The following is a 23647-nucleotide window of genomic DNA, read 5'->3' as shown; positions in this document are numbered from 1 at the left end:
TTATATTAGTGTGTGTGTGTCTCTATAGGTAATTTAAGTGCAACTCTTGTGTGGTCTCACACTTGGGCAACTAATCCAGGACTCTGGCAAGATACACCCAAGCTGATAAGATCCTTTCATAGTCTTTTAGGAACAGTCGAATAGGACGTAAAAGAGAGACCGTCAGTAGCCGTGTCCCAGTGATGATTCTGCTCAGTTGCCACTGAATGCTGCAAGGACTTCAGCAGAATAGGAGGGCAGGTGTGGTGCCTGTTGGGGAGGAACATGAGGAGGAAATACTCATCCCTCCTACAAGCTGAGGTCTACGACAATATGCTTGTAAACCAGTGTGTTCCCCTTGAAGCTGGGGGCTAAGAGGACACTCATGGCCTCCAAAGGGATGGACTGGAAAGCCCGTGGAGCTTGGACAGAGAGTTCCTGGAACTTCACAAACTTTTGCTTGTCTTCATCCCAAAGGTAGATGTGGGTAAAGGAGAAGTCACTCCCCAAAGCCATGTAAAGTTGCTGAGAGATCTGGAAAGGCTCCATTACCATGGAGCCTCGGGAGGGCAAGGTCTGCACCTCTGTGAATCGCAGCCCTTCCCACCTGACCACCTTGGAGTCTCCAATGTAACGGCTCAGGCATAAGTAGTTGTCTCTCTTCATCTGGAAATGCTTGACCATCTGGACATCCAGTACTTCTGCGACGTCCCCCCAGTGAGCAAACTGCTTCTGGGAACGATTCCACTGGTAGATGATCGGGACCTGGGAGCTGCTAGAGATGATCAGCCGGGGTTTCCCATCCACCTCTAGGTACTCCACGTCCGTGTCCCGATGCCATGAGTGCAGGTCCTGGTGGGGATAGAAGCCATTCTGGTTCCAGCGATAGAGGCTGGTGGAACCTGCCTTGGAGCTGTCGGCAATGACGAAGAACCACTCGCCGTCAATCTGGAAGGCCTCAATGTCATTGGGCTTCCGGATCTTCTGGCTGTCTATATCTTGGATCTTAATGAACTTGTCAATGTTGGTGTCCCAGCGGTAAATGTAAGAGCCTCCAAAAAGCTGAGCCACCACAACGTACAGCTGGGATTCTATCACGATTGGTTTGCAGTAAACGGTGGAGTGAGCTGCAAGGGAGAAACAAGAGAGAAAGCATTGTTACTGTGACATTGTGCGGCTTGTGTTGTGGCCTGTCAGCCGCCTCCCCATCCAGTAGCAAAATCAGAGGAGGAGGAGGCATGGGATCTGAGAGCTCCAAGGGGAAACAGCGAATGGAGCTGTCAGAGAGAGAGAGAGAGAGAGAGAGAGAGAGGTGGAGCCTGGGCCGTCCGTCAGCCCTCAAAAGAAGATTAAACAGCCCCCCAGGTCTGGAGGTGGCTGATGAGGAAGAGGAGGAACAGCTGGTCCAGTGCCTGACATGCGACTCGCAGAAGGCAGAGGAGAGGAGAGCAATGGGAATCTATAGGCCAGACCTTGGGACGGAAGAGCCACCGCTGCTAGTGAAGTCCCACCCTAGCTCTGGGGATAAAAGGCAGGGGGTGGTGATGAATAGATTTGGCAGACCACTATTCATCTTCTGGACAGAGGGACTTGTGAGCCTGTGGTGAGATGGAAACTTTTTGCCGGGGCTGCCAGCACTTCTAATAAAGGAATCTTTGAATTAACTTTGCCATGTTTCGGGAGCTGGGTCAGAACATTGTGGTTGTCATTTATGTATGGTTTTTGTGATCTTCTTGATTAATATTGTTGAGAAAGGCAGCCATAAAAGTATTTTTAATGGAGTGCAGGGTTTTGATAGCTTTTTGACAGCCCGGGGTAACCTTGGTCCCTTAAAGATTTCTCATTCCAGACTGCAAATGGTTCGTCTTCAACCCTTTCCCTACTACCTCTGCCCAATCAGTTTGCTTTCCAGGCACACCAGGGTGAATGATGTCCCCTTTTGACCTGCAGGTGTGGCTTACCAGGGATGCGGTCAAAATCCCGCAGTTTGCGCTCAACATAGTCCCACTTCAGGATGGTGCAGCTGCTGGAACTTGGCTGGGCCAGAGCCACGTAGAGGTCGCTGGAGTACGTGAATGGCTCAGCAGACACAGACTGGAAGGGCAGCACCTGATGCACCACGAAATCTGGGAGAGAGGGGAAACGATCGTGTTTAGGGGGTCCTTGGAGGAATTTACATTTGAGATACCAAAACCACAAAATACACTTTCCAGTCAAGGATCTTCTCCATGCAGGAGCATTTGCAACAGATGTTTTTAAAACATTTGCCAATGTTTAATATGCAGTCATTTCCTTCCTTTTTGCTTAATAAATATATGATGACTTTTGCCCAATTACAAGGGTTGCAATTTATGTGGTTTTACAATAAATCAACACAACAAATATTTTAAAAAGACTTCATCAAAGCTATTTATTATTTCAGACTGAAAAATATTTTTTCCTGGTAAACAGTGCCTTTTAACAATAGTGCCAAAAAAGCCTCTTTAGATATCACATAATGACAATTTCAAAATAAGATAATGTCCTATATTTGAACACAATTTGGCCTTGACGTACTATATTTGACATATCAGCTGATCACAAGGTGAACTTTAGCACCTGCAGCTCCTTTACAGATGCAATCCTCTTTTTTTAGAAATCCCTGCAGCCTCACTGAAAATGTGTTAAATAACATCAATAGTACTTTAAAAGTTAACTAACCCAAATCTTGTACTTTTACAAATAAATCCACCCCTACGCCTGTGACACCCCTGGAAATAGGAAATGTTAGCATCAGCGACTTCTCATCTTACTAGATAACCTTTATAAATACAATACAATACAATGCAATACAATAGCAGAGTTGGAAGGGACCTTGGAGGTCTTCTAGTCCAACCCGCTGCTTAGGCAGGAAACTCTATACCGTTTCAGACAAATGGCTATCCAACATCTTCTTAAAGACTTCCAGTGTTGGGGCATTCACAACCTCTGGAGGCAACTTCTGTTCCACTGATGAATTGTTCTGTCAGGAAATTTCTCCTCAGTTCTAAGTTGCTTCTCTCCTTGATTAGTTTCTACCCATTGCTTCTTGTTCTGCCCTCAGGTGCCTTGGAGAATAGTTTGACTCCCTCTTCTTTGTGACAACCCCTGAGATATTGGAAGGCTGCTATCATGTCTCCCCTAGTCCTTCTTTCTCTTAAACTAAACATATCCAGTTCCTGCAACCGTTCTTCATATGTTTTAGTCTCCAGTCCCCTAATCATCTTTGTTGCGCTTCTCTGCACTCTTTCTAGAGTCTCCACATCTTTTCCACATCGTGTGTGGCCTTACCAAGGCATTATAAAGTTGTATTAACACTTCACGTGATCTTGATTCTATCCCTCTGTTTATGTAGCTAGAACTGTGTTGGCTTTTTTGGCAGCTGCTGCCCATGACTGGATCCTATTTAAATGGTTGTCCACTAGGACTCCAAGATCCCTCCCACAGTTACTATTATTGAGCAAGGTACCACTGTGCATGGAAATCCAAATGTTTGGAAGTTGTCAAGGGAATTGAGGCAACTTCATGCTAAGCCCCAGAAGCACCTGGAGAACATGTATGTCAATTTGATCAATCAACTGTTGACCTAATTTATGAGTTCTGATGCCGTTTCTTAGACAGTTGTGCAAAGACACCCATTCCTACCTGTGGTGATACAGTCAAAGTTCTTTAGAGGAAGCTCTCTGATCTTCTGGCCTTGGTACTGGGGAGGACCACCACAGAAAACGGCAGGCATGCTTGCATTGGTGTTCTCCATCCATTCTACCAGCCATTTGATCTTGCAATCACAAGTCAAAGAATTGCCCCGAAGGTCTCTGTGGGGATGGAAAATGTGGGGACTGTCATTGAACTCCTCCAGTCTCAGTTCTTATGACAAGGCCTCGAAGTCCTCAAAGAAAGAGGTGTGGAAAGCAAGTGTGGAGATGGAGGTCAGTTCTCTCATGGAAGAACTACAAATGTAAATTCAGTTCTATCATCTTTCTCTCTGGTGTTCTGGCCTTCAAACAACTTGCTTTACTGAATTAACCCATTTGCTGCCCTGTGTATGGAAGCACAAACCTTTCATTGTTTGCAGAGTGGGTACAAGCGAAACCACACGCACAGTGGGAGAATGTTACGGCCTCAAAAAGGATGATTCCTGATAATATGATCAGCAGAAGATGAGGACAGAAAGTGTTGTGCCATCCATAACATAGCCCAATACCATCCATTGTTTTAATGGAATGTTTTACATTACGCCAATTAAGGTTTGGAGCATCCTGTTACATATCTGAAAAGTCTCTACCCCTAGCCAATGAACTCAAGTGTTTTCTGGCCCTATTCCCTGCTCAAGTGCCCTCCGAGGAAATTGGAATTCAGCTCTCATTGTCTGATTTCTAATTTATTATACTTTTAATTGTTACAGACTAAGGAAGCGTGCAAGTTACAGTATATCTTTAAAAATCTGGAACACCCTCCTCCCATACAGTATATATACACTTCTTCTCTCTGTGGTTTCATTGGAAAAATAGTAGGTGTGTGTGTGTTTAAATCATGTTCTCTGCTGTTCCATTCATTATTTACATCGATTGATTTTGGAACTTTGTCTTTCATTCCCCGTGGCTTGTTTCCCCCAAAGCCTTCCCATTAACTAACTTAGGTTATCGCAATGATGAAATTAACGATCATATATTTCGAGTTCCAGAAAGAATTCGCCAGGCTACAGTGGAATATACAAAAAAGTTGCATGCACCATGAGATCACTGCACAAATGGTGCAAATTCTGTAATTTGTGCAGTTGCCATGATGATGTCACATTGCTCATCTAATGGACACCCATGTACTATTATCCCTTATTTTTATAGTATTCACAACTAAAAGAGAGCCTTACAGGTCACTAAGGATATCCAAAGGCTTCAGGAGATCTCTGGGCAGCGTCTGCAGGTTGTTGTTGGCCAAAGATCTGGAAGAAAAGAGGGAGGGACAACTATTTTATGCCAAACATTTCATGATCCACACATTAAGACTGAACAATGAAAGGGAGGCTAATACCTGGGAAGATACTGGAAAAAATAATCAAAAAACAGATTTGTGAATATCTAGAAACAAATAAAGCAGTGGTGGGATTCAATTTTTTTTACTACTGGTTCTGTGGATATGGCTTGGTGGGCGTGGTGTGGCATGGTGGTTGTGGCTGGAGAAGGATGTTGCAAAATCTCCATTCCCTCCTGACTCCTGGGGGAAGGATACTGCAATATCCCCATTCTCACCCCACTCCAGGGGAAGGATACTGCAAATTCTCCATTCCCTCCCCACTCCTGGGGAAGGATACTGCAAATTCTCCATTCCATCCTCGCTCCAGGGGAAGGATACTGCAAATTCTCCATTCCCTCCCGACTCCAGGGGAAGGATACTGCAAATTCTCCATTCCCTCCCCACTCCAGGGGAAGGATACTGCAAATTCTCCATTCCCTCCCCACTCCAGGGGAAGGATATTGCAAATTCTCCATTCCCTCCCCACTCCAGGGGAAGGATACTGCAAAATCTCCATTCCCTCCCCACTCCAGGGGAAGGATATTGCAAATTCTCCATTCCCTCCCCACTCCAGGGGAAGGATACTGCAAATTCTCCATTCCCTCCCCACTCCAGGGGAAGGATATTGCAAATTCTCCATTCCCTCCCCACTCCAGGGGAAGGATACTGCAAATTCTCCATTCCCTCCCCACTCCAGGGGAAGGATATTGCAAATTCTCCATTCCCTCCCCACTCCAGGGGAAGGATATTGCAAATTCTCCATTCCCTCCCCACTCCAGGGGAAGGATACTGCAAAATCCCCATTCCCTCCCTACTCCAGGGGAAGTATAGTCAAAATCCCAATTCCCTCCCTACTCCAGGGGAAGGATATTGCAAAATCTCCATTCGCTCCCCACTCCACGGGAAGGATAGCGCAAAATCTCCATTCACTCCAGGGGGAAGGATACTGCAAAATCTCCATTCCCTCCCCACTCCAGGGGGAAGGATACGCTCTCACAGAGAGGGACTCCTCCGGGTGCCGTCCACCAGGCAGTGTCAGAGGGCGGCGCCCAGGAATAGGGCCTTCTCTGTGATGGACCCAGCCCTTTGGAATGACCTCCCCCCAGATATCAGGACAACGACCGATCTCCGCTCCTTCCGCACGAAACTCAAGACCCACCTGTTCCAACTAGCTGGCCTGGCTTAACTAGAAATTTCTAACCTCCCTGGCAATTTTAATTATTTTAATATTTTATACGTAAATTTTGGGGTTTTTAACTGTTTTAATTGTTTTCATTTATTGTTATTTATTTGAACTTGACTGTTAAATATTGGTGTTACCTCCTCCATGCCACATTTGTATTTTGATTTAATTGTACGTCGCCCCGAGTCCCTTTGCGGAGAGGGGGTGACTGATAAATCTAAATAATAAATAAATAAATAAATAAATAAATAAATAAATAAATAAATAAATAAATAAATAAATAAATACTGCAAAATCCCCATTCCCTCCCCACTCCAGGGGGAAGGATATTGCAAAATCCTCATTCCCACCCCACTCCAGGGGAAGGATATTGCAAATTCTCCATTCCCTCCCCACTCCAGGGGAAGGATACTGCAAAATCTCCATTCCAATATCCCCATTCCCACCCCACTCCAGGGGAAGGATATTGCAAAATCCTCATTCCCATCCCACTCCAGGGGAAGGATATTGCAAAATCCCCATTCCCACCCCACTCCAGGGGAAGGATACTCAAAATCCCCATTCCCTCCCTACTCCAGGGGAAGGAAATTGCAAATTCTCCATTTCCTTCCCACTCCAGGGGAAGGATACTGCAAAATCTCCATTCCCTCCTGACTCCTGGTGGAAGGATACTGCAATATCGCCATTCCCTCCCTACTCCTGGTGGAAGGATACTGCAATATCGCCATTCCCTCCCTACTCCAGGGGGAAGGATATTGCAAAATCTCCATTCCCTCCCCACTCCATGGGAAGGATACTGCAAAATCCCCATTCCCTCCCCACTCCAGGGGGAAGGATACTGCAATATCCCCATTCCCACCCCACTCCAGGGGAAGGATACTGCAAAATCTCCAGTCACTCCTGATCAGCTGGGATTTGGGAGGCAGAGAATAGATGGGGCAGGGCCAGTCAGCGGTGGTATTTATCAGTTCTCCAAACTACTCAAAATTTCCGCTACCAGTTCTCCAGAATGGGTCAGAACTTGCTGAATACCACTTCTGAAGTAAAGTTATAACTAGTAGCCAGCATGGGTTTGTTAACGACAGGTCATGCCAAACCAATCTTATTTCATTCTTTGTCTAAAGTGACTAAATTAGTAGACCAGCGAAATGTTGTGGACATGGTATATTTAGACTTCAGCAAGGTGTTTGATAAAGCAGACCACAACCGACTATTCCAAAATGTGGAACAGACAGCATCGCCACCAGATGGATTTGTAACTGGCTGACAAACCATACTCAACAAGCAGGCCTTAATGGTACTTTATCTACATGGAAGGAAGGAAGCAGTGGGGTACCACAAGGTTCTGTCTTAGGCCCAGTACTCTTCAATATCTTCATAAATGACTTTGATGAGGGAAATAAAAGGGGAACTTGTCAAATATGCAGATGACACTAAGCTAGCAGGAATAGACAATACCCCAGAAGACGAGCTCAGGATCCAAAAAGATCTTGAACCATGGGCCGTATCCAACAATATGAAATTTAATGTGGAGAAAAGCAAAGTTTTATACCTGGGCAGGGAAAATCAAAGGTACAAGGACAGATTAGGTGAAACCTGGCTCAAAAACAGTAACTTTGAGATGGACCTTAGAGTCCTAGTGGACAATCTCTGAGCCACCAGTGGGCAGCAACAGCCAAAAAAAGAGGCTAATACAATCCTTGGTTGTATAAACCGAGGCAGAGAGCCAAAATCATGTGAAGTATTAGTACCACTTTGTAAAGCCTTAGTAAGTCCACACCTGGAATCCTGCATCCACTTTTTGTCTCCACATTACAAAAATGATGTTGAGACTTTGGAAAAAGTGCAGGGAAGAACAACTAAGATGATCAAAGGCCTGGAGACAAAAACATATGAAGAATGATTGCAAGATTTGGGTTTGGCTAGTCTAAAGAAAGTAAGAATTAGGGGTGAGATGATAGCAAACTTCCAGTATTTGAAGGGCTGCCCCAAAGAGGAGGGGGTCAAATTATTTTCCAAAGCACCAGAAGCAAACGGATGGAAATGATCAAGGAGAGATCCAAACCTAGAAATAAGGAGAAACTTCCTAACAGTGAGGACAATTAACCAGTGGAACCGCTTGCCACCAGAAGGTGTGGGTGCTCCATCAGTGGAGGTTTTCAAGAAGAGACTGGACAGTCACTTGTCTGAGATGGTTTAGGTTCTCCTGCTTGAGCAAGGGGTTGGACTAGAAGACCTCCAAGGTCCCTTCCAGCTTATTCTATTCTATTCTATTCTATTCTAAAGATATTTTAGCCAGATATGTGTGAAATGAGCTGTGTATTTGTGCAAGTCAAAACTCACAGATGTGTCAGGGACCTAAGCCCACGAAAGGCATTTTTTGACAGAGACTGGATGTCGTTGTTCTCGATGAACCTGGGTAAACAAAAAACAAGATGGCAAGAGACATATTCTGATAAGACCCCACCTACATTTTCTCCATCACCCCCTCCCACCCCACTTTCCTCCGACAACAAATCCCTCTTCCCTTCACTTAGACCCAGATGTCCGTCAAACACAGTCCCTCACTTCCATCCTTTCCATCTTTGAAGGTGCCACCCATAACTGGGACTCGGGAGGTGGAGAATAGATGGGGGCGGGGCCAGCCAGAGGTGATATTTACCGGTTCTCTGAACTACTCAACATTTTTGCTACCAGTTCTCTAGAACTGGTCAGAACCTGCTGAATACCACCTCTGGAGCAGTGCTGCGTTCGGACCGGTTCGGCTGAACCGGTAGTGGTATGGCGGCCTGGGTTGCTGGATCCGGCAGAGACCCAGGCCTGCCACGCCCCCAAACCGGTTCGCCAGTCTCTGCTGCCGTTGCCGGCATGTTTCTGTGCATGCGCAGAATAGTTTTCAGGCAACTGCGCATGCATAGCGACGCATGCCATCTCAGTGGACCGGTAGTAAACCGGTTAGGAACCTACCACTGTTCTGGAATCTCCCTTTTCCATGACACCTGGGCTAAAATAAAGAGTGAGCAGATGCCCCTGCAGGGATATTGAAGCCCAGAGTCGACACTCCTGGGAGAAACGTTCCCTCTCCCTCATCAGGGGTGGGTGGGTTTTGCTTCATGGCAAAGATCCAGCATGGGATTTGATTGGTACCTCAATGCAGGTGTCCCGCAACCAGCGCTGGAGCAGAAAGCGTGACCCTTGTCTCTGTCTGTAGAAGATTATTAACAGGGTTGATCTTGCTACAGGCAGAGGTGAGTCAGCCTATGCCAGAGGAAGGAGCTTCTCATGCTGAGGGGAAGTGTCCACCTGTAGTTCTTATGATGAAGAGGAAGAACTAGGTCTGTGGTTGTGAACCTATGGCATGTGTGCCAGAGGTGGGAGATATGCCCTCTCTGTGGGCACACGCACTGTCGCCAGCTGCTCCTCTGGTTTCTGCCGGCCAGCTGGTCTTTGAGGGTGCCAGAGGGCTAGAAAACAGCCTGAAAATTGCCCCCAAAACAGGCTGGTTTTGGGCGGTTTTCAGGCTATTTTTCAGGCTGTTTTCCGGGCATTTTTGAACCGTTTTCAGGGCCGTTTTTGACCTGAAAACAGCCCCCCAAAAGCTTGAAAACACCTCCCAGAACAGCTAAAGATGGGCAAAAAACAGACATGCATGTGCTGGCCAGCTGGTCATCAGGTTTTTGGTGCTTGGGCATACACACATGCACATGAATGCAGGCACGTTCCAGTTTGGGCATTTGGTGCCAAAAAGGTTTGCCATCACTGAACTAGGTGCTGTCATGAAAGAAGGGAGAGAAACGGTGGTAGATCCGAGGTTGCTAAGCCTCTTTCAGTATGTCAGAGGGGGCATTCGGCCGGTTTGTCCCAGTTCGGGAGAACTGGCGGTGGGAGGCTCCACCCAGACATCATCACGGACACTCTGTGCATGCGCAGAAGTGCCGTGCACGTGTTCCCAGTTCCAAACCAGTAGTGAAGGTAAGAGGATTTTATGCCTGTTCCAGGTCCTTCCTGTAATTCTTCCCCACTTCTCCAGCCAAGACATTCATATTTTAACCCTGCATGTCGATTCCCCTCCCCCCTCCCTCCCCAAAAAGAGGCCCAGGTCACCCCACGCTCTGACCAAGGACCAGGGGAAGTCTGCCAATATTCCGTACAGGTATTGCAGGTGAGAAAGACCGATGAAGGTGTTGTCTCTGATCAAGGAAAATTTGTTGGAATTCAGCAACCTGCAAGAAGGATCAAAAAAAGAAGCAAGTGTTAAAACTGGGGACAAGTGAAGGCCCACCTTTTGTTCAAGATTCCCCAAATAGCGCTGCAGGTTGTTTTAAATTCTCTTGCATTTTTATTTCAGTTCAGTTCAATTTTTACACTTAGCTGGGATTACTTAACTCGTAACTGACCTTTTAAGATATCAGGGTGTTGGATGGAGGGGGTGTTCCAAAAGTGATGACAGTGGCCCCGATTTCATGATCAAAGCACCTCCCTTTTTTATGTACATTGGGTTAGACCTTAAAAGGGATGGGGCTTGGTATCATGCAGTTGTATTTCCAAGACTTTTTCAGTCAGGAAAAATATACCGATACAATTATCTACGAACTGGCTTTGCTAGATTAACACCAAGGATGGGTGGAAAGATGCATAGATGATAGATAGAAGGTAGATAGATGGTAGGTGATAGATAGATAGATAGATAGATAGATAGATAGATAGATAGATAGATAGATAGATCGATAGATCGATAGATAGATAGAAGATGGATTGATAGATTAGATAGATAGAAGATGGATTGATAGATTAGATAGATAGATGGGTGGGTGGGTGGGTGGATAAATAGATGATGGAAAGATAATGGATGGATAGATGATAGATAGAAAATAAATATAGATGAGAGAGAGAGAGTTGAAGAGAAGGCTCCGTTTTAATACAACACAGTATGTTATTTCAATACAATGATATTTATTGCACACACCCCACTGTGAAACACATTAAAAGGAGTGAGGCTTCTGTTGTTTCCCTCTACTGCCATCTTGACTTTTTCAACCCCCTTTTCTGTCGTTCTTTACTACCGCAGTATCCCCTTTTCTCTCCACCCTATTCTAGGCTCCTTCCGGAATCAAATGACCCACTTAGCAACTCAGGCATATGCAAACGTTATCTGAACCAGGGCACAAGCGATGCTTGATGTTGAACTCTCACAGCCAGTTCGTGGAGAATTGTTAAGAGACGTGCAGTGTAGCATGAAGGAAAAATCTGGGGGTCTTTAGAATCAGCCCACTCCCCCACTCCAACCGAGACGGAGAATGGATGCATCTTCTCCAGGATTGTAAAACCATTAGATGCAAAACTTCAGATCTTAAAGTTGATTGCTGCAAAGGTAGAACTCTTAGACAGGGGTGGGTTCCAGCTTCCAGCATTACTGCCAGTTATTGTGCTCTGCGTAGGTGCGCATTTGCACCTTAAAAGGTCTGCGTATGCACACGTTAGAAAAGGGGAAAACATTGCATTTCTGCAATGAAGATTGTTCTGCGCATGCGCAGAACTGAAAATCACGATGGTGCAGCTGCCAGTAGAACCAGTTCGGGGGCATGGCAGGCCGAATTACTGCCTACTCGGCCGTAGCGCTCTGAACCGGTAGGAACCTACCTCTGCTCTTAGACCTTATAAATGAAAAATTTAATAATTTAATCAGCTTCAAATCATAAATGAAATATAAGAACTTAAGTATGGGGGATCTGCAATTTGTTGGATCCTCTGCTCCCTCTTTGAAATTTCTGCATATTCAATTCAATTCAATTCAATTTATTAGCGCTTATAGACCGCCCCCTCTCCCGAAAGGGACTCGGGGCGGTGTACAGTCCATGTCAAAGAACAAAATTAAAACAATTAAAATTACTAAATGGACAATATATATATACAAATATAAAATAGATGGATAAGAGGAGGATAAAAGATGTGCAGGACTGTATTGCTAATAAATAATTAAAATAAACAGACATTAAAATCCCAATACCCAATAAAATTAAGTCTACAGAATAATCCCCTTAAAAACCAGTAAAAATATTCATATGAGATTGCAAGAAAAATCAGTGGAGACCAACCAAATATTCAAAGCCTTGTTAAAACCCATGCACTGCCTGCAAGAGGAATGAATGGAAAACTACGATCAATTAATCAACCAACGAAACGATCGAAGTATTTCACAAACTTAAGAGGCCACATGAATTCATGTTAACAAATCCGCCAATCAACAGCCCAAGTGCCCTTTTGCAATGGGGAAATTAATTGAAACAGGGCTAAGACAGTGACGGTGAACGTGCTGTATAGGTGTCGAGGGTAACACACCCCAATATTTTGGGTGACACACTCATATTCACCCAAACCCAGCAACAACCATTCTCCAAAACACGTCCTGTTCTCACACAGTTTTCAGGGGCTGCAAAGGCCTCTGTGATGGATTTGTGGGTGTGGGGCAGGGTCCTGAATTTTCAACTGGGTAGGACAACCTGGAAGCTTTCAGATTCGGGTTTTCCCAGATGTGCCAACATGACATCTCTAATAAAGTGGAACTTTGAGGAAATTCAAGCCTTGGAATTTTCTTTCGTTGGGGGTATTTCTTGGAGCCCTGACACATTCTTTCATTCCACCTCTCTCAAATCCACTTTTCTGATTCTATGCTCCTTGTCTTCCACCTGGGCCCCCAAATGCCGTAGCACCAGAAAGGAAGATGTGTGGCCCTTGCTATGAAAAGCACAGGACCTCTGCCCTCCTGCCAGCTCCCAAAAAATTCCCGTGGCCAAATATCCCTAGGCAGGCATTCCCCTGGCCAAGCGCTTGGGGGGGTCTGCACTGACCACCTGGGCCCCCATTCCCCCTCTTCAGGCAACCGTTGGGCAGAGAGACATACAGGAACTGCAGGGACGGAAGATGTGCGAAGGCCGCTTCCTTCAACTCGCCAAAGCCTGCGTTGATCAGGGTCCTGCAAAAGAGGAGCGAGACAGAAATCAGTGGGGAGTCGGTGCAGAGCATGGCTGGGCTGCCTGCAGTCACGGAGTCCGAAGCCCACTGTTGTGGCCTGCCGGCTGCCAGCCCCTCCAGCAGCCGAATCGGAGGAGGAGGAAGAAGCATAGGAGTCAAGGTCAGCATCAAGGCAACCTGGGAGTTCCAAGGGGGGAGAGGGAAAGGAGGTGTCAGACAGAGAGAGACAGAAGCGGAGCCTGGGCAGTCCGTCAGCCCTCAGATGGAGAGTCAACAGCCCCCCAAGTCTGGAGGTGGTTGATGAGGAAGAGGAGGAACAACTGGGCCCAGTGCCTGACGCATGGCTGTGCAGAAGGCAGAGGAGAGGAGAGCAGGGGAAATCTATGGGCCGGTCCTTGGGACCGAAGAGCCATTGCTGCTAGCAAAACCCCACCCTAGCTCTGGAGATAAAAGGCAGGGGGGTGAGATGAATAGGTGTGGCAGACAACTATTCATCTTCGGGCCAGACGGACTTTTTAGCCTGCGGTGAGAGAGAAACTTTTTGCTGGGGCTGCCGGCACTCCTAATAAAGGAATCATTGATTTAACTACAGAGGGTTTGTTGTGTTCGGGGAGCTGGGTCAGAACACCCAGCGGTATCCACAGCCAGCCTGAGAAATGCAATCCTATCAAGATCTATCAATGTCTCGGTCAATCTTTCCCCCCCAAAACCTCGTAGCTATCAACTGTTGGCCCACTAGATGGCAGCACCTCACTGAATTTGGCTACTCTTTGAAAGTGCTAACTTTTCAATTTAAAATATTTAACACTTAATAGTATTGAACATTTATTAATTTCCTATATATTTATGTTAAAATAAATTAATTAGCTTAATAATATTTCTTATTAAAGCATTACTTACTGGTATTAAAACCAAAAAAATGTCAATATTTTGTATTTTGTAACATTTAGATAAATAATATTTAAATCAATAACAAGCGAACATTCAATAATAGTAATATTTCAAGCTATGTACATAAATAATATTTCAAAATATGTTTTTAAATCATATTTCAACATATTTAAATAAATCAAATAATTCATATCAATGTAGCCCTAAAAAATCCAAGAACTGACTCCTGCGTTGTTCCCAGAATACGCCATGAAATTCACGAGAGTTGCCATGGGAAAGTACGTTGGTGTCATTTGCATGATGTCACAACAGAGGTGCCTGTCACATGCCTGCACATGGACGCCTCCCCCAGAGTCTTGGAGAATGCAGAAGTGCCCCCTCCCCAACTGTATATAGGAAGCTTCTTGGACTACCTTCGGAGTAGGGTGAAATAAGTCAAAATGGCCACCCAACATCAATCACACTGTCCCAGCCATTTTGTCTGAAATGGTATAGGGCATGGGTCCTCAAATTACGGCCTGGGGGCCGCGTGTGGCCCGCCAAAGACATTTATCCACCCACGCAGGACCATAAGGCTGCCACGCCCACATCGCCCCACCCACCCTTCGGCTGAGTGCAGGACTTACCTTCGCGAGCCCCGAACTGAAAGGTAAGGCCAACAATTTTGGCCTGCAGAGGCATTCTGGAGGTGAAGGAAGTGAAAAATGGGGTGTGCAGATACCCCCAGGAGGCCAAAAAACTGGCAAAAACAGCCCATTTTTCTTTTTAATTTTTTTTAAACTTTTTATTTTGTTTATGCAAACTTCACATCTTTGCAACACATTACACTTCTTTTACATATCTGCTGTGATTTTTTATCTGTAAATATAAGTCTTGTATAGCTATACCTTTATATGTATGTGCTTTTATCTTATTTCATACGTGTTTTTTCTTCATTCTATATATAACATTCTATATATTCTATGTGTAACAATCTTCTTTTTGCACTTATTTCCTATTATTTATTTGCTACAGTCTACAAATTAGAAAACAACTACAAAACCGGAAAATGATTAAAAGATAGAACTACAAAAAACAGCCAGTTTTTCATCTCCCCGGCCTCCAGAAGATAGATATACAGAGGGAGACAGAAAGAGAGAGGAAAGAATTGCTGCCAAACTGAGATTCCTGAAGTGGACCCCTAGACTCCTAAACAACTGAAAAAACCACCTAGGGAAAAGAAAAGGCAACCGAAAGAGCAGCAGGCAGACAAAAGCAAATAAAACACCCCCAGGAGCAAAACAAATCCAAGTTTTCATTTGTGTGCATTGTTCAATGGACCGTGCCAATCTAGGCACATGATCTAGCCATGCCCACCCAGTCACATGACCACCCAGCCACACCCACCCAGCCAGTCTGCCCCAGCCCCCCCCCCAACAGTCAGAGGGACCGTGAATTGGCTCCCTGTTTAAAAAGTTTGAGGCCCCCTGCTTTAGGGTCTCCTGTTTGAGCAAGGGGTTGGACTAGAAGACCTCCCAGGTCCCTTCCAAACTCTGTGGTTCTCACTAAAGCCATCCCCTTGATTCTTTTGAACACCCCTGTGGGCACCCCCACCCCAAGCCTTCTGGGGTTCCTCCCCCCCCCCCAAGCTGGCTCTCCTCTCTGTCCTGCAGCTGAGGAACTGCAACAGTCTGACACACACACACACACCCCAAGGTGGAGAGGACGCCTTGAATGCGCTCTTGGCAAGGCGCCTCCAGAGCACGTCAGCAGATCAATGTTGGCCCACAGGTGTTGGCTCGCATCCCAACCATTTCCGGCGGGTGGGGTTAGGCTTGGCTGGAAGGGCTGCCACCATGCTGGCCATTAAGAGGGACGAAATGCCCGAAGGCATTTAGCATTCTGAATATTGAGAGGCTCCTGTTGTTTTTTAATTAAACACACATTAAAACATTGCAGCCAGTGTAACCGTCCTGGCAATGTTATATTCCATACTAGAATATAAAGTTAAATATTATAAGCACCCTGCTTATTTACAATTGGTCTATTCGGTATTTAGAAATATAAGGATATCGTATTTCCCTCCTTGTTGCTTTGTTCTTGTCTTATACATCTTCACTGTTATGATTTCATACATAATTCTAATCTCCATTCTGTAAATCTTAGTTGTTGCTTATTTTGGGTCTTTCCTTTTTTGTTCCAACCATCGATAACATTTATCCCAGATCTTATAATATTCTGATTTGTCTTTGTTCTCCAATTCCCATGTCAATTTATCAATTTCAGCACAAATTAGAATTTTCCGAATTACTTTCTTTTCTTGTGGAATGTCTCTGTTTTTCCAGTTTGGGGCAAAGACCATTCTTGCTGCCGTAATAATATGTATTATTAAGTCGATTACCCCCTTGTGATATTTATCGTTTATGATTCCCAAAAGAAATAGTTCTGGTTTGAATTCTACTTCCTCTTCGGTTATCTCTATCAGCCACCTTTGAATTTTCCGCCAATATTCTTTTGTTTTTTGGCACGACCACCACATATGGTAGTACGTGCTGATTCATGAATAGTGAGAGGTTCCTGAAACCCCTTTGCACCAGGCTCCAAAGTGAAGAAAACAGGGATATATTGATTTATGCAAGATGGTGTTTTCTGGATAGCTTTGATTTTTGCTACTTGAGACTGATGGAAGTCAAACATCTGTGATGAACTTGGCTGGAGAGAAGGGTGTTGGAAAGCATCTGGACAGAGGTCCCAATTTGAACATAAGGGCAACCCGCCCCCAACAAAATGCAATCAAAATTGTATTCATTTCTATACCGCCCATCTCAGCTAAGGATTTGCATTGTGCAGCACTGCAGCAATGGTGTCTTGGCAGCACTGAAGTTTTAGCAACTTCCTACAGAATTGCAGATTTAAAGCACTGGGGGGGGGGAACCTTGAAGGTCATCTGTTCCAGCCCACTAAAGCAAAGCCATTAGAGAAGGAAGCTGCAACTACGACATGTCACCATCCAGCTTCTGCTGAAATGAGTCCCCCAAGGAGAGCCCACCCATTCACCCCCATTATTTGGTAGTTATTCTGTTCTCAAGAGTCGTAACGCTTAGTAAGTTTCCCTAAACATTCCAACAGAAAGTCTTCCTTGTTACTAGTATTTCTTTTTCAGCCTCTCCTACTCCAGGTCCTTCTACAGTGTGAAGATACAGAACAACAGAATTGGAAGGGGCCTTGGGGGTCTTGTAATCCTTCCCCCTGCTTGAGCAGGGAACTCCATCCCATTTCAGATAAGCGATTGTCCAATTTCTTCTTTAAAACCTCTGATGACGGAGCACCCACAACTTCTGGTGGCAGGCTGTTCCACTGGTTCTTTCTTCTCACTGTCAGGAAATGTCTCCTTGGTTAATTTCCATCCATTGTTTCTTGTCCTGCCTTCTGGTGCTTTGAAAAATAAATTGCCCCCACCCCTCTTCTTTGTGGCGGCCCCTCAAACATTGGAAGACTGCTATCACGTCACTATATAGGAACCACATATCCTAGCTCTTCTTAATGTTCTTTTGGAACATTAGTCAACTCTGCCACCCATCCAGTCACTCAGCTTATAGTATTTCAAACCGTATTCACAAATGGACAACTAGTTGTCATATCCTTCAGAACGTATCGTCCTGAGATAGGGAAGGGTAGGAAGAGTAGGAAGAGAGGACATGAAGGGAAAGAAGAGGAGAGGAAGGGGAAGAAGAAAAGGGAAAGGAGAGGAGGAAAGAAGAAAGTAGAGAAGAAGGGAGGGAGGGAGGGAGAGAAAAGTAGGGTTGTGGCAGAATAAAATAGGTGTATGGGATGGTCAGTAAAACAATCTCGATTATATATTTTAATTTTTATATGGACAAATGAATGTTCAAAGGTATTAATACACAAGGTGAATAATAACTATGAGAATGTATACCTGCAAATGTATGCATAAGATTAAAATTTTTTAAAAACACCTTTTAATATAAAAAAAGAAGTTATCATCCTGGACAAGCCCCCACCCAAGGCCTTAGAGGCTGATCTAATTTTCTCCTTGTTGTGATTTCCACTGAGCCATCAAGTAACCATATAGGATGGCTTTGCACACTATGAGGGAACACACACACACACACACACACACAAGCATTTACACATCCACATAGTGAACTTTCTTAGCCACTGAAACGTGCATTGACTTGCATACGGTGTTGTGTGAGCACAGCTGTTCTTTGGATAATCAGCTGGATGAGAAGTCCCTACCTTCAGGGCAGAGATGGCTTGGATGGGAGAATGACCATACTGTGTGCGCGCCTCGGGTACCGGGTCCCTTCCCACCCTTATTGTTCTCTTCTGGTGTTCTTTCTGGGATCCAAGAGGTGCATCCATCCCATCCATCCCAAAGAAAAGTCTGGGCATCATATGAGATCTCCTGCCATGGGCAAGAAGACCTCCAAGATCTCTTCCAAATCCTATTATTCCAAGTTCTAGATCGTGGCAGCCCCCCCCTCCCCTGTTTCAGGCCCAAAGGCAGATCCACAGGAAGCACAAGCGCACAAGCGAGGAGGTGTCGAGAGGGAAGGTTGTGACAAAAGCAACCAACACACTGGCCGAAACAAAAACAAGTGACTCATGTTTTTCTACCACACCTTCACAACAGCAACCAGTTCAGTCAGTCACTCTGAGAAGTGGGCAGGCATCCCACCCTAGGCTTTGGGGGGGGGGGTTGTCTCTTTCTCCCTCAAAGGGGGGGGGGCTGGGGAGCCCTGATCCCTTTTGACTGCTGGAGGGGAAGGGGTTGAAGTGCCCCTTAGAGGCTGGGTCACCCACCCACATTCTGCTCCCTTCCGCCAGAGTGGAGAACTTTAGCATCACCTCCTGGGGCAAAGATGCTTTTCAGTGCTGCATCCGGAGCAGGAGGGACCAGCCTGGGGAAGAAGATGCTGCCCCACCATCTCTGCCCCCCCCCCGGAGAGAAAGTCTCCCCCCTACACACACACACACACACACACACACACACACACACCTCAAGAATCAAAGCCACGGGGTGTATGTGATATATATCCTCTCCCCGCCCCCTACCAGCCTTCTAGATTTGGAGCCCCCCACCCAATCCACGCCTTTTCCCTTGGGGAAGGGGGGGTTTCACCTCCTTTGTTTTGCTCCTGACTGCTCGCCCCCTCCTCATCCACTCTCTTTAACACCCCGCACCCGAGCCCTCCCCTTCTCGCCAAGTTTCTCTCCGCCCTGGCTCCCCAAGAGTTGTTTGCGGTGCTGAAAATACACACAGAAGAACACAACAGAAGAGCAGCACAGAGTTGGGAAAGGGGACTTTGGAGGTCCTCTAAGACCTGCAACCTCCCCCCCCCCCACTAAGCAGGAGACCCCAGACCCCCATTTCAGACGAATCTCCTTCCCCACTCCCATCCGCAACCTCTCCCACCCCCCTCAATTCCCCCACCCCAGCAAGGGGGCTCCGCTTTGCCACTCACAGAGAGATGACGTCCCGTGCCAGGTTCTTGGGCACTGCCTTGGAGTCCACGCAGAAAGCCGTGTCGCGGGTGCAGGAGCAGCTGGCGGGGCAGGGGTGCGGCCGGGGGGCTCGGCGGGAGGCCACCGGCCCCCAGCAGCCGAGCAGGCCCAGCAAGGAGAGGAGGAAGAGGAAGAGGAGGGAGCCTCTGCTCCAGCGCTGCAGCCCAGCCATCGCTTCTGCCCAGGTGCCACCGGCTGGGTCCCCGCAGCAGCCGCTTTCCGGCTTTCCTCCGCCGCGGCTGCCTGGATAGAGGGATGGAGGATCGGATGCTGCGGCGGCAGCTGAAGCCCAACTGGGCGAGGGGGTCCTTCAGCGCCTGCAGAAGAGAGCAGCGCTCGGCTTCTCCGCCCGGCGCGGGGGTGGCAGCCAGGGGGGGAGGGAGGGAGCGGGCTGCAAGTGCCAGCCCCGGGCGGGAGGGGGAGAAGAGGGGGGGGCTAAGGAAGAGGTGGGGACTCCCGAGGTCATCGGGATGGAGGGGAAGGGAAGCACATGGCATCAGGGACTCCTGGGGGGGGTGAAAGAGGGGAGGGAGGGGGGAGGAGAGGGAGGGGGCTGCAAATGTTAGCCCCCCCGGAGGGAGGGAGGCGGAGAGAGAGGGCCAAGGAAGCACTGGGGACTCCCGAGGGCATCGGGATGGAGGGGAAGGAAATCACATGGCATCAAAGGCTCCTGGGTGGGGTGAAAGAGGGGAGGGAGGGGGCTGCAAATGCCAGACCTGGGAGGCAGGGGAGGGGGTGCTATGGAGGGGAAGGGAAGCACATGGCAACAGGGGCTCCTGGGGGGGGGGTGAAAGAGGGGAGGGAGGGAGGGAGGGGAGCATCCCCTAACTTTGGAGCGAAGACAAAGGACCATTTGAGACCCCTAGCCCTGCCAGAGATGCTCAAAGGGGCACAAGGCTTGGGTTGCAGAGAGGGGGGGGGGCAACCCACCCAAGCGGGATACCGACTTTTGAGGGGGCAGAGAAGTTCCCAGGATGGTGGGCTGCGTCTCTGCCGGTGCTGGGGCCACTGCTAATCCTGGGCCACTCGGGGCTCATTGGCCCTGGTCTTAAGACGGATTTGTACCAGGCATCTTCTTGGCTCCTGAGCTGCTTTGCCAAGACCTGCCTGGCATCTCTGTGGGCATCTCAAACTTGACGGGCGTAGAACAAAAGGCAACTTTAAGGAGCCATGATTGGCCGTGGGGGAAGCAGTGAAAGTTCGAATAATATGGAATAATATGGAAAGTTATAATTGATCTAAACAAGATTGAGCTAGATTTCCTTTTTTAAAAAAAATCCAAGCCTTTCGTTTCTTTCTCTCGCTATGCCTGACTACATTTTTATGCTTTGCATAATACTGCATGCCATAAAAGGAATTAATGCAAATAGCACTTAACGTAGGTACAAGGGGTTCTCAACTTATGACCGTGAGCGATCCCAAAATTTCTGCTGGTATGTGAAATTGTGGCGTAATGAGTTCAGCCCCCGTTTTACGACCTTTCCTGCCACAGCTGTTAAGCGAATCGCTGCCGTTGTTAAATTAGCAACATGGTTGTTAAACGAATCTGGCTGGTTGAGAGGTTGCAAAAGTTGAAGCCGTCATAAATACGAGTCAAAAAAGGTGTGTCAGCTTTTGTGGGTTGCAAAGCTTTTCATGGGATGCATTATGTATGATCTGCATCCACCTCCCCCTTCCTTCTCCCCACCTCACCCCTTCGCCTCCACTTAATTCTTAAATTGGCCTGAGCACCCTGGGCCTCGGAGGAGGACAGGAATGACAGCTGGTGCCCTTTAATGGCATTGCCAGCTGGCGAAGGGGCTGCCGTCTACCGCTCTTGCCATCTTAACACAAGGAGGTGTTTGTTGTTGTTGTCGTCCATGTTATTTTTCCCCAGCCAGCCCTGTTTGAATAGACTCTGTCCTTTTGTCTCAGAATTCGCTCTCGTGATGAGGCCGACTTCCAAATGAATCCAGGATCAAAGCCGTTTGGGACGGTCCAAGCAAGACATTACAAGTGCTAACGCTATCCTATATTCCAAGGTGATGCTGGCAGAAACTTGCAACTCTCAAAGTAACGTATTTTCCAGACTACTATAAGATGCACCAAGATTTCAAAGAGGTAAGTAAGAAAATAAAAGTTTTTTCCCTCCCCAGTCCCCAGGAGCACTCTGCAGGCTTCAGCAGGGAAGTCCTTCTGAAGCAGGGAAGGCAAAAACACCCCCATTTTTCAGGAAAATGGGCCAATTTTTGCAAAAATAGGGGCATTTTTGCCTTCCTTCAGCCCTGCTGAAGCCTGCAAAGTGCCCCTAGGGCAGGGGTGTCCAAACTTGGGAACTTTAAGACTTGTGGACTTCAACTCCCAGAATTCTGGGAGTTGAAGTCCACAAGTCTTAAAGTTCCCATGTTTGGACACCCCTGCCCTAGGGGCTGGGGGAAGGCAAAAATGCTTCCGTTTTTCCAAAAAAATAGCCCGCTTTTCGTCAAAAGGGGATGCAGGGGCTTCAGGGGGTCAAAAATGGCTGTACTCATTATACAAGACGCATCAGCTCTGACAGGATGGTGAGGAATGGAAGGATTTATACTCCTTGTAGACAGTTGGTCATTTGCATCCTTTTAGATGCAACAGTTAACAGGACACAGATAAACCTCCAAGTGCTACAATGACCCTCCAAAAGGATGCCAATGACCAGCTGTCTGCAAGGAATCTAAATCCTTCCATTCCGCACCATCCAGTCAGAGCTGAAGAAGCTTCTTGGAGGAGAAGTGAAACGTCTTCAAAAGAAAAAAAAACAAGAAAGTCCAGTTGCCTCCTGAAAAAAAGCACCTTTCGGACAACCAGGACCTGGATGACAGAGAATCTCCATAGACAAGTCTCAAACTACGTATTTCTTCCCACCTCACCTTTACAACACAAGAAACTAGCGGGAGGTGGGGGTGTCCTTTCTGAGACCTTTTCTACACCTCTGTTGATTTTGTGGGCTAAGCTGCCTCTTACCTGACGGTTGTCTAGTTTCCTTCCCCTCCTCCTCCTCCTCTTGCCCCTTAAATAACATTTTCACCAATCTTTACACAGAGTCCCAAGCCTTAGCTGATTTTGGCACACCAGTTGTCTTCTGGAAAAGTTCTGATGCCGCTCAGAGGATGGGACAGACACGGATTGCACTACTTGCAACGTCCAGGTGTTTCTTACCTGCTTTTACAAGAAGCCCATCTGTGAATTGGGCTTCTGGCTGCAATCATTGTGGTTGCTGCTCGTCTTCCCACTCTCCCCCATTGTCCTGGCGACTGAATTGACCCCACTGGGACCTGGGAGCTTCTGGGAGGGCAGCCTGTGGCACGGACACAAACCTCTCTTGTTCCGGGCACAGCTGTGCCCCAGACAACAAAGGGCAAAGTGTGCCAGGGGGTGACTTGAGCTTGGCAAAGCCACGTTTTGCAACCCAGGGCTGGGCTGAGACGGGAACAAAGGCTCCTGGGGGACGAGGCCAAGCAGAAGTTAAATGCTGGGGGGGGGGCAGATTGCAAACCCCCCACCGCTGGGTGGGAGGGAAGAAGGAACGAAAGTCTCGGGGAGCTCACGGTCTCAACGTTTGTTGCTAGGAGATTTACAGGTCATCTTTGCCAGATTGAAGGATCAGGTGATGGAATGTCGGTCCAGATGAGGCCCTGGGGATGAGGAGATAGGAGCCAGGTGTGGACGGAATGGACATGAGAGTGAGGAATATGAATTCTGGTAAAACTCTCCAGAATTGTTGAACTTCAATTCCCAGCATCCAACACCATTAACTATGATGGTGGGCTCCTCACCCCTCTCTTTGGCTCCAGATTTCTTTCCAATAACGTGACCCTCGTTCCTTCAGTGCTATTGCTCTTCTCAAAAGCTCTTGCTGTTGTGTTTTGGACAAACATCTTAAGAACCTCTCAAGAAGTGATTTAAAAGTGAACGAGGAGGACTTCCTCCTTCCCAGATTGACTTTAGAACAAGTTGAGTTTAAGGTTTAGGAACAACAAGGGGCCACTTGTCCCTAGAAGGTGCTTCTGCTTATGGTCAAGGTTCTTCAGGAACTCTTGAAGGACCTGTCTCCAAATAAACACTTTTGGA

The 23647-nt window shown here is 47.0% G+C and overlaps 1 protein-coding gene across 2 annotated transcripts; it reads right to left on the bottom strand.

Annotated features, from left to right (window-relative positions):
• LGI3 (leucine rich repeat LGI family member 3) lies at nucleotides 1-23588 on the bottom strand. Of its 2 annotated transcripts, none has more exons than XM_081960988.1 (8): nucleotides 22736-23588; nucleotides 13095-13166; nucleotides 10345-10416; nucleotides 8537-8608; nucleotides 4868-4939; nucleotides 3643-3812; nucleotides 1941-2105; nucleotides 1-1106 (listed from the first exon to the last, which is right to left on the bottom strand). In XM_081960988.1, the coding sequence occupies exons 1-8, from the start codon at nucleotides 22783-22785 to the stop codon at nucleotides 289-291; spliced, it is 1491 nt and encodes a 496-aa protein (XP_081817114.1). In that variant the 5' UTR covers nucleotides 22786-23588; the 3' UTR covers nucleotides 1-288. The 2 variants fall into 2 exon arrangements, with proteins under 2 accessions (XP_081817114.1, XP_081817113.1); XM_081960987.1 differs by lacking the exon at nucleotides 22736-23588 and adding an exon at nucleotides 19525-19908.
• Nucleotides 23589-23647: the final 59 nt, after the last annotated feature.

This window comes from Natrix helvetica, assembly GCF_964273705.1.
Source record: "Natrix helvetica genome assembly, chromosome: 8".
Lineage (NCBI taxonomy): Eukaryota > Metazoa > Chordata > Lepidosauria > Squamata > Natricidae > Natrix > Natrix helvetica.
The sequence above is the reverse complement of the archived record's forward strand: the minus strand, read 5'-3'. Positions and strand labels throughout refer to the sequence as shown.

Coding starts and splice junctions, on each gene's coding strand:
- LGI3 (XM_081960987.1), bottom strand. CDS start 19,736: ATGGCTGGGCTGCAGCGCTGGAGCAGAGGCTCCCTCCTCTTCCTCTTC. Junction 13,167..19,524: donor GCACGGGACGTCATCTCTCT/GTGAGTGGCAAA, acceptor CCTCTTTTGCAG/GACCCTGATCAACGCAGGCT. Junction 3,813..4,867: donor TTGGATATCCTTAGTGACCT/GTAAGGCTCTCT, acceptor CCATCCCCACAG/AGACCTTCGGGGCAATTCTT.